General features: G+C 42.4%; 1 protein-coding gene across 6 annotated transcripts in view; it reads right to left on the reverse strand.

Annotated features, from left to right (window-relative positions):
• The window catches only part of Hdlbp (high density lipoprotein (HDL) binding protein), a 72,978-nt gene that overhangs the window by 22,116 nt on the left and 34,319 nt on the right, over positions 1–16,543 (reverse strand). For all 6 annotated transcript variants that reach the window (NM_133808.5, NM_001357556.1, XM_030242016.1 and 3 more), the window contains 9 exons: positions 14,131–14,195; positions 12,625–12,737; positions 10,171–10,328; positions 9,039–9,254; positions 3,257–3,463; positions 2,900–3,115; positions 2,043–2,249; positions 1,323–1,430; positions 93–197 (listed from right to left, as the gene is read on the reverse strand). In NM_133808.5, coding sequence (NP_598569.1) covers positions 93–197; positions 1,323–1,430; positions 2,043–2,249; positions 2,900–3,115; positions 3,257–3,463; positions 9,039–9,254; positions 10,171–10,328; positions 12,625–12,700 — 1,293 coding nt within the window. In that variant the 5' untranslated portion in view covers positions 12,701–12,737; positions 14,131–14,195. The remainder of the gene's footprint in view (positions 1–92; positions 198–1,322; positions 1,431–2,042; positions 2,250–2,899; positions 3,116–3,256; positions 3,464–9,038; positions 9,255–10,170; positions 10,329–12,624; positions 12,738–14,130; positions 14,196–16,543) is intronic.

A 16,543-nucleotide genomic window follows, 5' to 3' on the forward strand; every position in this document is an offset into this window, starting at 1 on the left:
CATGTAAGACCTGAATGATAAGATTTCTACCTGTTCCACCCTACCAGAGCTTCCCTTGTAGCTAGCAAATGTCCTGATTAGAAGGTACTTACCAGGTCTTTGACCATTCCTTCAATCTGTTCTTGGGCTACATTCACATCCTCTGTGGGGCCCTCCAGGGTGATCTTGTCCTCACCTTCTGTGAACTCAATGTGAACCTACCAGACCAAAATGAGGGAAGGAATGGCCAAGGCCACATACCACAGCTGCTATGTAACCATACAGGTAATGAGAGTCTCATCTACCAACAATACAAGGAGCTGAAGGGAAGGGTTGAAGGAGGGCACTAAACATCACCGTCTGAGGTTTGATACAGCTCTTTTTGCTGAGAACAGGAGTTGGGAAGCCCTTCGAGTGCAGACAGCACCACTGCTCATGTTCTCAACTGTCTTCCCTTTTGGAAGGCAGACTTCACTTTCATTGTTAAGAGTAAGACAGATGAAACAGACAATATCTCTTTTCTTTTTCATTTGTGTGTGTAAACCCTCGTGCCTATCTGTCTGTAGGAACCTGAAGTAGATGTCAGGGATCATCCACCTTAGGCCCTTCCACCTTATTCGAGAGGCAGGTTCCCTCAACCAAACCCAGAGGGCTGTTTCTACTTCTGAGATTAGAGTTAGAGGGAGGCTGCCACACACTTGGTGTTAATACAAGCTCTGAGGCCCCAAACACTCGTCTTTACTCGTTCTCAGCAAATGCTTTAGTGGCTAAGCTATTTACTCAGCCCAAGGACACAAATTTTAAAAACAAAGTGACTAAGTAAATTTCACTTTTCACATGAACAGGCCAGTGTCTCACTGGAAAGGGAGAGCAGTGTGCCTATATCTATGTAAATCATTAATAATAATTCTAAGGCAGCTGGAATGACAAGTGAGGCAGACAACACTAATGTCAACAAACAGGAAATGGAGTGACAGTGGTCTGTGTGTCCCCTTTGAAGAACAACACGAGTGTGAGAAGGCAGATTACAAACAACTCAGTCCCTTTGCAATGTTGTCCTCAAACTACTATGAAATCATTATACTGTAATTACTAAATTCACAGTTAAGACATTTATTAGACCTATTAATGAAAGCCCTCTCTGGTTACAAAGACCAAAAAATACTGCAAATGCCTAAAAACATTTGTTATGTTCTTCCATAGTTATTAATGGAAGGTGACTATATCAACAGGATAACTCAAGCTTGACACTGCTCCAGTCTTCAAAGCATCCACACGACAATCGGCAAAAACAAAACCATGTCAGGCAATCTCAAGATACCAAATTGAAAACATTTCCCTACCTTTGGCATTTGCTGAGTGATTTTGGCCAGGTTCTGCCCTTTCTTACCAATGATGAAACGATGAAGCCAGGAAGGGGCAGAGACTGAGGAGACTGTAAAACTGTTGGCCTAGGGGGGAAAAAACCCAGGGAAATACACTCATGGGTTTGTAGAATTCACCTTTATGATAAACAAAGGTCAAACCAGTACGATAGTGCACTGCTTAACCCTAGCACTGATAAGGCAGGTAGACTTCTAAGAGGTTTCAGGAAGCCTGTTCTAACACAGTCAATCTTATTAAAACACACAAACCAACCAACAAAAACAAACCCAAACTGCTCATATACTAGTATAGAGGTGGGACTGGGACACAGCTCAGTAAGTACTTGCGTGAACTCTGGGACCTGACTCCGACCCCCACAGCTGGCTGTGGCAATGCATACCCTGGGGCTATGTTTGCCTGCCAGCCCAGCCCACTTGGGAGGCTCTATGTCAAGAGACCATTTCTCAAAAACACAGGGTGGAAAGGCCTTCCTGAGTGATGACATCCAAGATTGTCTTCTGGCCTTTATGTACACCAACATACATGCACTAGCACATACACATGCACACTCTCACATAAACACACACAATCGAGCACATTTCACTGTGCCTGGGTCTCCAGGATATTCCAACAAAGAACTAATCCACAGTGGGCCTGTAGGAATCATCAGAGCACACTTTAATCTTGGAGGAAGCTACCTTGGCATAGACTTCAGTCAACGCCTGTCCCAACTTTTCAGGTTCGCCTCTAAGTATCACAGTCTCAGAGATGCTGTCGGAGGGTGGGATCTCAACAGAAACTCCAGTTCTTTCCAGGATTTCTTGCAGTGAATTGCCCTTTGGCCCAATAACATACTTGTGCTGAGACTTCTTCACCTCTACCGCAATGGTTGTAGTCTTCTTCTTCTGTAAGAGCAGTATAAGGCAGTCAGCAGGAAACATCTGTGCATGGGCAGCATGACAGACCATCCACTGCTGCTAACAAAGTGTGAAGGGGACTGAGAAGCGGTTCTCAGTAAGTGAAGTTAGGATTGGCCTCCCCAGAAATTCTACTTCTCTCTACTGGACTGGCCCAGAGTCTGGTCACTTTTTGAGTAACCAGACTGTTTTCCATTTGTTCCCTTACATTTTTCATACAGTGTTGGGGGCTGACATAGGGTTATGCTTGTTAGACAAGTGCTCTGCTACAGAGCTATTTGCCAACCTTACTTCTTCCAAATAAGGAACAGGTTTTACATCTCAAAGTCAGAATAAGCTAAAAAAAAAACACTTCAAAAAGTCTGTGCTGATTCTGTGGTAGCAACCTACCAGTATAGTCATAGACCTGAGAAAGGATACACACATAAAAAACCAGGACAGCACTCTATAGTGTACCCAGTAGACCAGAAGGGAAATGTGGCCACCAACCACTAAACATTGACACTTAAGGTAGACACATACCAAACTTTGTCTCCAAGGACAAAAGGGTGCAGGGTGAACTGTGGAATTAGCCAAATTCCCACACTCAAATCCCATTAACCGTTTTGCTCATGGGCTCTGCCACCTCCACACTGTACCTTTTCCTCATAAATCTTCTTAATGCGAGCCACAGCCTGAGCCAGCTGCTCCTTCTCTCCAGTGAAGACGATTTCTGTACGGTTAACACTGGGTGGAGGGATGTTGATTCGCGTCCCTGTCTCCTGCATGATTTCACCCACAAGTCTGTTGTACGGCCCAGCGATGAAGGGGTGGAAAGCCTTCTCCACTTCTAGCCTCTCTACAGCACGCTTGTCCTGGAAGGACAGTGACCTGATGAGAACACCTGGAGCAGAGAAGCCTTGCCCAAGTCATTCATTGGCAGTCAAGGTCTCCCCAACACACGCTGCTTCAGTGTGGGGCAGGTGGCAGGGCCACAGGCCACTCAGAGGTCTCACCTGCTCAGCAGAGATTAGGAGGACTTCATGGCGAGCTTTCTCGATGCCTTCTTTGGTGCCAGTGATCTTGATCTGATTACTGGGGTCATCTGGGCGTGGGATCTGGATTTTGGTTGCAGTTTTTAGTTCTAAGTCTTGCAGTTTCTCTCCGTTTTTGCCAATAACAAAGCGATGGTGCTCTTTAGGAATGGGAACAGTTGCTGAGGCCTGTAACAGGAGAGACCACCAACAAAAAACCTCCTATTTATGGTTCTGATAAAGCACATTCTTCTGGAATATTCTCTAACTACTATATCTCATCCCATTATAAGCATGAGAGAGCTCAAACACCAAGCCACGGTCTCCTACCTGGCCCCTACTAGGGCCATTTCAAGTGTATCTGCACCACTGCTTAGACTTCACTATAGAAAACAGAAGAAAATATCAGACTGCAAGGAAAAATTACTATTTCATTAAATTCTTAAGATTTGCAACAAGGAGAAAAAAAGACTCTAAAAATCAATCTCCATGGTGAGTTCGGGGGTATAATGCTAGTATATAGTTCAGTGGGACAGGACTTGACAGGCATGGACAGAACCTGGCTTTGATCCCACCACGGGAGCAAGGGGGAGAAATGTACACTACAAGCTAACACCATCACATACAAACTACTAAAGAAGGCTTATATCACAAATATAGCAATCCTTCTAATTAAAAATAAAATTACTGGAGTTTTGAGCATAAAGCTGATGATAAACTTCCATGGGACTGGCATGGGAGATGAAGACAGGATCCTAGGTGCTTGTGCCCAGTCAGTCTAGGCAACTGGTGACCTTTAGGTAGAGTGAGACACTATCTCAAAAAGAGGAAAACTCGTGACACCTGCTGCTGACCTCGGGTTGCTACAGATTTGCTTGGGAAACCCAAGTACTAGTACAGCACGAGACAGAACGTAGGGGAGCATTAGCATAAACAATGCTGCCTGATGGCACAGATCTAGGTGACCTGGACACTGTCCCCTCTAAGGAGAACAGCCTCTGGTCAGTGGGAGGACTGCTTTCTGGAAACAGCGCAGATGACAAACAGCCGTGTGGGAAGAGGTGAACTTAGACCAGTATTTCACAATACTGGAATACAACCCAAATCATCAAACTGAGAAAGAACACCTTATACATGCAGAAAGAAAATAGGGAGAAACTTTTTGATGATTTGAGTTGGAAAATGATTTTCTAACAATGACTCAACATAATAAAAACAATAACTGTAACTATGAACAGGCCAGACCTTCATAGAACAAAATATAAGGAGATTATAAAATGAAAAATAAACTGGGAAAAAACTTATTTTTACGCGCAATAAAGGGATTGGAAGCCCTTCTAATGTAGATTCCCTAAAACTGTGCAAAGTTTTATAGTCTGACATCAAAAATGCACAGAACACCAGGTGGTGATGGCACACACCTTTAATCCCAGCACTGGAGAGGCAGAAGCAGGCTGTTATCTATGAGAATGAGGCCAGCCTGGTCTATAGAGTAAGTTCCAGGACAGTCAAGCTACACACAAAGAAACTCATCTTGAAAACCCAAAAGAACGTAGTAGAGCTTTCACAAAAACAAGCAAGCAAACAACCCCCCCCCACAAAAAAAAAAAAAAAACCCTAAAACCCTGCAAATGAGAAGAATATTTGACAAGCTGGGGAGATAGCTTGTTTGGTAAATTACTTGCCACTAAGTTAGAGGAACTGAGTTCAGGTCTCCAGCACCCACATAAAAATCTGGGTGCAGTGGTCCATGCCCATAACTCTACCCACGGAGGGGAAGAGAGAGAAGCCAAGCAGAATCTGGAGCTCACTGACCAGTCTGCCAAGCTGGAGCTCCAGGTTCACCAAGGAAGACAATGGGATGTCCATTTCTAGCTTCCACACACAAGCACACACTCAAATACACATATACATGCTTTTGCCAGGAAAAGTTTACTCAGCTATGCATGTCTTAAAGTGGCAAAGCACTAAATATTAGATGAGCCCGGTTCTTATATTCTGCGATGGAAGAACAAGACACTAAAGGGAGGGAGGAGACATACTTGTTGTTGGTCGTCAAACAGATTTAAGATCTTTGGCCCAGAACTTTCACTCCCAGGATTATCCCAAAATACAGATCAGTCAAAAGAAATAGCCCATGAATAAGATTTCTTTTCTTTTCTTTTTTTTTTTTTTTGTCACATAACAACAGCAAGAGCCCAGAAGTCACCTATGAGCTTAAAACACAGCATACACATGGAGTCTGACACACTGCTGTCTATACACTGAGGAAAACCAACGTTTGTTGACACATAAGACACTATAGAAAACAGTATGAAGGGGGCTGGAGAGATGGCTCGACGGGCTAAGAGCACTGACTGCTCTTCCAAAGGTCCTGAGTTCAAATCCTAGCAACCACATGGTAGCTTACAACCATCTGTAATGGGATCGAATGTCCTCTTCTGGTGTGTCTGAAGACAGCTACAGTGTACTTACATACAGTAAGTAAATAAATAATAAATCTTAAAAAAAAAAAGAACGAAAAAAGAAAACAGTATGAAAACAACATCAAGGCAGAGATTGGGGTTTATGGCAAGTTGTATTCTGTTTCTATATGCAAAAGTCAACAATGGATACAATGAATAACACACACAGGGTACAAAGGGATGGCTCACAAGGAAATGGAGGGACAGGTGCACACTATATGCTGTGGAGGAGGACTTCTATTCAGCTTTGACATTATAGTCATATAAATGTTGACAAAATTTTGAAAAGCCCAAAATAAACTGAAACAAATGGTAGGAAAACACAGAAAAAAAAAAGACTGATTTTAAAATACTGCTATTTTTTTCATGTTAAATAGAAGTAGTTTGTACGTATGACAGTCCCTTCTCCAAATCTTTGGCAGCTCTGGCCTCTGAGGGGACCGAGGACCCTGGCCACTCCATCCAGCAACTGTAATGAGCATGGCACTTCTCCACTGCACTTCACAAAGACCCAGGGAAGACACTCTCAGCTATTTGGAGGCCTATAGCTAAGATCACCCTGAGATACGTTTCTGCAATAGAAATTAAGAAATTTAGATTACTGGGTGGCACAGAAAGCTGCCTGCCAGCAGGACACCTGAGGGGCTCTTAGTCAAAGATGAGCGCGGCAGCCCTGTCAATGCCTCCAAGCTCACAGTGACATTAGATAAGTGACACTCCTCAGTGTGATAAGGCACGAGTGGCATGGCAGCTGAGGCAGGATCATGAGTTAGAGGCCAGCCTGGGCTGCACTGTGAGTTCTATGACAGCCTGGTTCTCTGATCAACAGCCAACATGTAATGTAGTCAGAGAACCAATATAGTCTGGATAGGGAGTCTTAAAATGTCACCAGTAGAAGAAGCAACTCCTGTGGACTTGAGAAATTTGTGCTTCAGGTATACAAGTAGAATATCTACTAGTAATAAATGTATTCTTTGGCACACATGTAAGTTTATCAGTAACGACAAAACCAAATTTGCACAATAAGGAGATGAATGTGCACATTTACTTTTTACATAGACTTAATCTTTGTTGAATATTTGATACTGTAGGACACACAGCATCTCCAATGTTTTTCAGGGTTACCATTTTGATTTTATAATAATCAATGCTAGGCCGGGCGGTGGTGGCGCACACCTTTAATCCCAGCACTTGGGAGGCAGAGGCAGGTGAATTTCTGAGTTCAAGGCCAGCCTAGTCTACAGAGTGAGTTCCAGTACAGCCAGGGCTACACAGAGAAAACCTGTCTCGAAAAAAAAAAAAAAAAAAAAAAAACCCCAAAAACCAAACAAATAAAAATCAATGCTGAGAATGAAAATTTGTATAAATATGTAGTACCAAATGGCAGATGTACATTAATATCCATTGTAGAAAGTCTTGGAAATTTTAATCAAAATTCATTTAACATTTCTTAAAAAAATTAAACTCAACTCAATCTCTCAAACATTCTTAAATAATATAATCCAAAGATACACTAATGTTTGATAATTACCTGCTTGCTGAAGAGTGTCAGAAAATAGTAAAGGAGAAAATGACCTGTCTATGTATGTATGTATGTATGTATGTATGTATGTATGTATGTATGTATGAATGAATATGTGGGTCAAACCTAGGGCCCTCTACAAAAGTGTTTAAAGCACTTGCAAAAGAAACAAAACACAACAAAAATCCAAAACAACAAACAACAAAACAAGCATCCCCAGAACAACTGATTTATTTTGTGTGTGTGCGCGTGCGTGTGAGTACAACTCGGGAGACATGGTTCTCTCCTTCTACCCTGTATGTTTCAGTGACTGAATTCAAGCACCATTAGGCACCTTCCCCCGGAAACTATCTTGCCAGCACCATCATACATTTTGAGATTAACTGCTGATAAAGGTAGGGAAGCTCTTTCTTCCTAAGAATGTCAATCAACTTAAAAAATAGACATTTTTAATAGATAAAACCACCATTTTAACTTTTAATGAATTTTGCTAGATCATCAGTGAACCATGAACAAAGAATAAATAAAGCAGAATATACTCCTGTCTATTAACCAATCTCAGAATCGGTTCATTAAAAAAAAGAAAAAAAATCTATAATGACATGAATCCTTACCAAACAAGCTGAACACGAAAGCAAACAAGCTCAAGGCTGGGCATGGTGGCGTGCGCCTTTAATCCCAGCCCTTGAGGGTCAGAAGCAGGAGGACTCTTTGAGGCCAGCTGGTCTACAGACTGAACTTCAGGACCGCCAGGTTTACATTGTTGAGACTTTGTCTCAAAAACAAAACAAAACAAAACAAAATGACCCCCCAAAACAAGAACTAAAGTAACCAAGCTCTTGGCACCTAATCCCAGCCCATAAGACATACTGAGGGAAAGCAGAACAATCAAATACTGACTGTTTACAAACCAACAGCATCAAGGCCATGCTTGTGTGCATGCAGGGCAGACACTACTTATGGAGACATGAGAGGCCACAATCAAATGAACTTGAAAGACATTCGAGAAAGGGACTAGACAAAGAAAGGGCCAAACATGAACACCTTAGCATCCCTTTTATAAAGTAAGATAATGATATAATAATTAGATGGTATACTATTTACAGATGTAATGGTATTTCTGGAATTTGATTTTAAAACTTCTCAACCACATAACTGGTAAACAGTTATTTTAGAGCCTAGTGTAATACTAGTTACAATGCTACACAAATCACAATTCACCTTTGTGATATTTAACTGTGTAATTCCATGAAGCTGTCCCAGGCTCAGCAAGATCATATACCTCCCCCCATCCCCCACGTTTGTCTTAAAGCTCAGCAGCAAGTGGGAGTAGCCCCTCCCCCTACCTCTAAACAAACCCACACATAAGGTAGCTGTCACGGGATACATTAGGAAGATTCTCTACTTTTTTCTTCACCTTCAGGGCAAATGCATTACAGATTTGTTTTGTATTCTAATGATCATCAGATTGCTGGGAATAGAGGAAAATATTTGATCTTTTACTTCAAGTTTGTGTAATAAGCTTTTAAGTGTCTCAAACTCTGGGAAAAGCCTTCATTTTCAATACATTTAACTCAAAGGCTGATCTGACATGTAGGTACCCCCCCCCCCCACACCCAGTTCTATTATTTACTTAGTGATTTTTCACTAAAATCACAAAAGGTCCTAAATGTTGCTATTCTAACTCCAAACTACTAAGGTACAAAGAATGCAGAAAAGCTCTGGCCTACACCAGAATGAGCTAAATAACAGGGATGCCAGGCATAGGGGTACCCACCTGTGTCTGTAGTCTAGCAACAATGTCTTTGCGGGCTTTCATGACGGCATCCAGCTTCCCTGAGACCATGATGGAGAGACCTTGATCTTTAGCCAGAGAGAGTTCCAGGTGAGCACCAGTCCTCTGCATGATCTCAAGGCAGATTTTTGCTTGTTCACCCTCTCCAAACTGGTTCATGTCCTTATATTTTCTCTCTTCCAGGGGTACATGAAACACCTGTTCAAAAAAAAACCCCCAGTGACAAAGTTAACCTATCAAAGAAGAGAAGAATGACTATATACAATGTCTTTATTACTCATTCACTCACTAAGCAGTGACCTAGGACACGGCAGATGGATAGGAGAAATCACTTACGGCAGGATTTAAAGGGGAGAGAGTGACAGGGTGAAAAACACTAAGGGCACAATGGAAAGACCTTTCTGAAGAGAAAGTAGCACCCATCATAGGAAACAGCAGAGCAGCAGGCAGGAGAGAGCAGACTGAGAGGCAGCATCAAGAGTTTTAAACATAACAAGGTTTGCTTAGAGTCAGGAACTTGATGCAGAGCTGAGGAAGAGCAGAGCTGGAAGAGGTTTCAAACCATTTAACAAGACTTAAGATGGCAGCCAGGCCATAAAGAAAAGATCAAGATGCAGTTGCTCACGTACACAAAGACAAGGAATTATGGTTACATGGGTGATAATTTTCTATCACAGCCAGGCACCAGTCCTAATACTCATTATAGTATCTCAACTGTAGCTAGCAGAGATGAGCCAGTGAAGTAAAGAAAGCCAGGAAATTAGTTAGCTGCTCACAGATAGACTTAACTCTTTTACTTTAGCTCTAGCTGGCTTCTGACTCACCCAGCAAACACTAGCTTTTGACCATCACACGAGTAGGAAAGGCAGACCTGGCAGCTAGGGACTACACCAAATAGAAAAGCACACGGCTCCATGAATCTAACAAATATGGCCTATCTCAAACTGTGCCAGCCCAGAGTGCTAGGATGGGATGATTATGGCAAAAGGTGTGCTCTACAGAACTCCCGGGCCCCAAACCCAAAGCGCTCATCAACACTGCATATTCAGAAACCTATCAGATCTAACTACTTCCGACAAGGAACAGTTAATGCAAAAAGAAATGGTGCTTCTACCTGAGTGATGACAGAGGCCTTGATGGGCCGGATCTTGTTACTCCAGGCTCCGGCAGGTTCTTGGGCACTCTCCAAGCAAGCTGCTTTCTCAGGAAGTGGAGGGAAGGCATCCTTGTAGGTTGGAGGGTCATTTTCCTCTTCTGAATTTAAGGTGGCAACTAGACCAGAGAACACAGATTAGGAGGAAAAATACAACCCAACAGTATATGAATAAAAATGAAGGGTTTTAGTAGGAACCCTCCACTGGAACAATGGTTTGAGTGAGCTCACAGCTCTAGGAAAAGACCTCACACTGTCACCAGGCTCAGCACCGAGTGTTTGACCTGGATGGAGCTCGAGTCTCCCAATCCCAAAATGGAAACTTTTCTCCCTCTACATGTTCCCACTATGAAAGGTCAGACAGTATTAGCCCCATTTTAGCACTGAGATGTACAAAACTCTTGAAGGCAAGCTTATGACACATTTTTAGGTCCTCATACTTTCTTTTTTTAAAGATTTATTTATTTTATGTGAGTACACTGTTGCGGTCTTCAGACAAACCAAAAGAGGGCATCAGATCCCATTACAGATGGCTGTGAGCCACCATGTGGTTGCTGGGAGTTGAACTCAGGGCCTCTGGAAGAATAATCAATGCTCTTAACCTCTGAGCTACCTCTCCAGCCTCAGTCTTCACATTCATTTCTTTCTTTTTAAATTAGATTTAATTTTTCACTTATTCACTTTATATCCTGTTCACTGCCCTCCTCCCAGTCACCTCCCCCCAAATATTTCCTCTGTCCCCTCCTCTGGATCCCCCTGGGCATCACCACCACCACCACCACCACCACTTAAAGTCTTTGAAAGGCCAGATAAGGTAGTCCAGCTAGTAGACCTTATCCAACATACATGCGACAGCTTTTGAGATAGCCACATTTTCTAATAGTACAAATGCAAATCACGACTATAAATGATTGGCATAGAGTAGAAGTCTGAACATTGCTTTTAAGAACTACCTTCGAGGTAGGTCCCATGTTTCCCTTTGTAATGTATAATGGTGAAATTAACTCACATGGGCCTGTCTATGATGAAGACACTCAAGTCAAGACAGGGTACAGCAAGACTTGGAGAAGTTAGAGACCCTGATTATTAATCATGTTCATACTTTTGTCCAGTGAACCATGATCTCTACAAAAGCAAGGGTATGGCTTGTTTTGGTCCCTAGGGATGAGCAGTATCTACCAGTAGCTGGGCCCACAATACAACGGAGCATGCAAACATGGAAAGGACAGGATGACCTTTGGAATTAGATAGGCCTCTATTACAGGCTCACTGCTTCCTAGCCTGATGATGCTGGTGTGAGCAGAGGTTGATCATTTGCCCTTGTAAGATAGGAGACACTACTGATAGTTACCAGATACTGAGACCAGACCACCAGCAGTGTCTTAGGAATGACCAACACAGTGGTCACTGGGACTGAGTGGGTCAAGTGTAGTTAAGAAGTGAATTTTAAAAATTTAATTCATTTTAAATTAAGAACTGATATTCGATTATAGGAAAACTTAAATATCTTATAACAACTTAGACAATTTACTCTTTCATTGGAAAATTTTAGAAACTCAATTCAAGTTCAAGGATTAAAAATACTATCTTTTAAAGTTTGTGTTTGTAGCCATGCCACATTATACATGGCAGTTTGAGAACTTGCAGGAGTCAGTTCCTTCCTTCAGCCGCGTAGGTGCTGGGATCAGATTTAGGCCACCAGGCTTGACAGAAGCTGCCTTGTCAGTGCAGGTCAAAGACCTCTGTATAAAAAGTTAGTTTTCAAGTCAAAAAGCTCTGTGTTTATAAATATATTTACTAAAAATTAAGGAAAAATAATAGAAACTAGCTGGCTTTAAGATTTTTTTATATTGAACTGTTGCAATGCCATTTTTTAAATACACTGGGCTAAATATATTAAATGTGTAGTGGCACATGCCTATAATCCCAGAGGCAGGAGGACCATGAATTTGAGATCACTCTGGTCTAAGCAGCAAAAACTCTTGTCTGAAAATATTTGGGGGGAAAAAAAAAAAGAAACGAAAACAAAAAACAAAATTTACCTGTTCCCTAGGTTTGTAAAACTTTCAAATTGCTTAGGTGGCTAGCATTCTATTCTATTAGACAGTGCTGGTCTTGATCCTGGCCTTTAAGAGCACAGAAGTCAGACCTCACCTTCATTCTCAAAGAAGCTCAGTAATGTTTTAGGATGCTTCACAGCCAATATTATAGTACCTCATAGTTGGGACAGCAATTTTCAAAAGGATCCCACTAATAGACAGTTGTTAATTGGATTTCTAGGAAACTGCCCACGCTTGCAGCTGTTTTTGCAGTCATTCCTCAAACCTGTCCAATCTCACTTACAACCAACTAGTACAAATGAGCACAAAAGCCCAGTCTCAGAAGTTAACAAGGACTTGGAAAGGGGCCTGTCACCTTTGATTTGTTGTGGAACCAGCCCACTTCGATGTTCAGCAAAACTCTCTTGGGTCAAAACTGCAACGGAGCTCATGGTTGATCTCACGTCCACACACGATCCTAGTAAGACACTGTATCAAGAGAAGGGTAATCAGGGAGCAGAAAGCCCAACGGCAGCTAATTGTAATGATCTATGGACAGTTATTCTAATGCTTTAGTCGCTGGTTTAATCTCCTGTCTGTAAGCTATAGTATTTATTTCCTCACAAGGTCAATGCAAATTGTTCTTCAAGCTTTCAACAGAAGGGTGAACATGGGAACTACAAGCTCACTTGATCACCTGTCTTCTCAGAAACTGCCTGTCACACGGCAGACAAGACTTGGCTAAGATACATAGCGCTAGGTGAGCACCACTTACCACTGAGATGGCCTCAGTAACAGCTTGTTACCCTCACCGCAAACCACCAGTACTCTGGGACTACAGGAACCTGCTACCTGTCTGACCCAGCTCTGGCACGGATCAACTCCAGAATCATTTTCTTAATAGCTAACTTCATCTTATTTTGTTAATTGTTCAAGATATGCCTGACTCTATAAAGTATAAAAATGACAATTACTACAACTTGGATGTGTAAGGTACTTATCCAAAAGAACCATTTCTAACATTTTCAAACACCTCAGGAATGGAGATTGGGGGATGGACCTCTCAGTTTCTTGGTGACAGTGTAAGAGATCCAACCTTGTGCTAAATACCTGAATGTGTGGTCTCCTCCACTCTTGCTCAGGTGTGGGAGGGGATACACTCACAAGAGAGAAAACTGGCTTAAGGCACAGAATTCCTTTCTCTAGGATAGCTATGGACATTGGCTAGGAACGTCCTAGCTCCCCTTAAAGTTTGGTGCAATTCAGTATACTCAGACACAGGTGTTAGCTTCTCGGCCTTCTGTAGTTCTAGGAGACCAGAATGAGGAAGAACTCATTTTCTTTACACCATTATGCACCAAGTATCTTCTTACATGCACATCTTGGCAAAATGCAAATACTTTTATAAATTATGCAGCTGAGTGTGGTGGTGCACACCTTTGATTCCAACATTCAAGAGGGCAGACACTGGTGGATCTCAAAGGCCAGCCTGGTCTACAGAGTGATTTTCAGGACAGTTAGGGCTATTCTGAGAAACCTGGTATCCAAAACACACACAAGCAAAAAAAAAAAAAAAAAAAAAAAAAAAACTTCATTACAATAAAATAAGACCTCATATCAATTAAAAAAAATTAAACTCAGTATTTTAAAAGAATATTAATACTCAAATCCTGAAAAAGCATAATTCACATGTAAGAAAAGGATTAACACAGATGTAAGGCAGAGGACACAGCTGAAGGGCAGGTAAAGCTGGGAGACACTTACTTCTCATGGCACAGAACACAGAAGACAAAACCCAAGGAAAGGAGATACACGTTGGAACTAACTCACATATCTTTGTGTTACAGGCACAGACGTCTTCAGAAAGGGAGCTCAAACTTACCAGCAAAATGGTCAGTAGCCAGAAAGTCCGTCCTGAGGTTGCCTCTGTCAGCCTGCCAGCTTTTACTAGTATATGGTAGGAAGGGAGAGGAGAGAACAAAGCAAAACAAAAAACCATAAAGGTTACTTATCCATGCTTTAGAACTTGGATCCTTTCATCTCTCAAAAAAGTACTAAATAGCCTTTACATTTGACTTCTAGTTTACCAACAGGCAAATTTCTTGGGACACCCCCCCACACACACACACACACAAGCTCTGATCTTAGGCATTAACTTTGAACAAGACATTACGGTAAAACTTGAATCATCTCAAACTCTCAAAAGGCAACTCTTCAAGGGATCTTAGAGTGATCTGTGCACTGGATCCTTGGATCTTAGAGTGATCTGTGCACTGGATCCTTGTGACTTCTGCCAGGCTGACTCTGCTCTGCAGCTAACTGTGGTATATTCAGCAAAATGAAGACCTCATACTCCAGCTTTCAGAATGACCAGGGGTTCCTTGGAGGCAGGCATGGTGGCGCACACCTTTAATCCCAGCACTTGGGAGGCAGAGACAGGCAGATCTCTGACTTCCAGGGTCAGCCAGAGTTTCAAAGTGAGACCTGTCTAAAAAACAACAAAACCAAAGACTCCTTGGTAACTCTGCAGTTCCTTTGTTCTTGCTGTTGTCCTGTAAAAGTCCTCAGTCCCTTCTAATTCACAGAGACTTAAAAATCAGGTCATAAAATTTCAAGACTCAAAGGCTACCCAAAGAGGCCAAAATCTACTCTACAAATTTTTTTTGTTTGTTTGAGATAAGGTCTCTCTCTATGTACACCTACACCATGCCGACTTTGAACTTAGAGATCTACCTTCCTCTACCTCCTGAGTTTTGGGATTAAAGAGGTGTACCACCACACCAGGCTCTGCTCACTTCTTAAATACAGACACCCATCCCACTTTACCAAGCCAGGTTTATCTATGTGACTTCAATTATTATATTCTCTCTGCTGCCACTGACCAGTGCCCTGGCTTTTCCCAGCACAAGATAGGTCTCCAGAGTACTAGCTGCCCAAGCCTACGCAATATATTGCCTTGTACAGACGCAACACAGGGCCCTACACAGGATATCTCTTTTAAATATGCTCCCATATTTCGGGATCCCCTTCCAGGGATATTTACAGTGAATCAAGTGGTTACTGGAAGCACCTCCATGTCTAAAGCCTACTGTCACTGACAAGGAAGAAACCAGAATGCAGCTTCCAGGACTCCTGACGCGTACAAACGCCCTCTGGCAGCCAGGTACAGCAAAGTGGACCTCTAGAAAACTCCAGACAGGTTTGACAAGACTCACTGGGGCCTAGTTTCCAGATTTCAGTTTGTCAGAGCTTGAGGCAAACAGATCACAATTAAGGACACACTGAACAGAGAGTTCAGGTAAGAGTTCTGGTAAGGCTTTAAAAAAAATTAATGACTCAAAATTCTGTTAAAGATTCAACTTTAAAACACATACTTGATAACCATATGTAAATATAGGCCTCATCTCTACTGGAGACCCTGCAGTAAGCAGTCTTATGGAAGGAAGGCTTTCATGTTCTCAGTAATGCCCATCTGTATCTGCTTTAACAAGCAGAACTTTCCCTCCACCTTCCCCTACTGCTTGTTTTACCTCTACTGACAAAATACTCAGAGGCCTAACCGGCTGCACCTGGATGCTCATCTTACACGGGGGCCCCCTCACAGCTGACCATACAGCCCCCACCCTGCATCTCCACTGGCTAAACTCAGAAGAATACGACAGGAGCCCAAGATTTGGTATCTCAGCCTTCTGCTGGATTGAACCACACAAGTCAGGACTGAATATGACTCTAATCTGATTTACAAATACCACTAGAGAAAAGAGTGCATGGCATTCGTGGGGTCCAGCTCTTCTGCCTCCTCCCTGTGAAGGCCAAGCAACAGAGACATCTATGTTCTCAACTCTTCTGGCCTCCACATGCAAGTCTCCTCAAGTGGGTACAGCCCCTCCAGTCCCTCAGGATTGAGGCCACCCCCACCACCTTTCCCACAGGAAACTGTGGTCTGTCAGCATCCAAACTTGGATATTACAATTTGCTTCTTAAGAGCATAAATGAGCATGGCAGAATAAGGTTAGTTCTCAACACAGAACTTGAACTAAAAGAAGAGAGGTAGAAGCCCAGAATCGGGGAGCAACAGGGCCTCCTGCGGGAGAGCAGTGAGGCTGTGGCAGCTGGAAACCTGTTGTTAATCCAGAAAATAGAAAAAGCTGTATGTGAAGAATCCTTCTTGATTCTGAACAAGGAAGTATTTAAATTGATTCCCCTGTGCTAAGTTGTGCCAACTACTTATGTAAGGGGCAACACTATGCAAGGAGAATTCAGTTATGCTTCAGAAAGAATTTCCTATCAACCTC

The sequence above is a fragment of the Mus musculus genome, chromosome 1, assembly GCF_000001635.26.
Source record: "Mus musculus strain C57BL/6J chromosome 1, GRCm38.p6 C57BL/6J".
In the NCBI taxonomy this organism is placed as follows: Eukaryota; Metazoa; Chordata; class Mammalia; order Rodentia; family Muridae; genus Mus; species Mus musculus.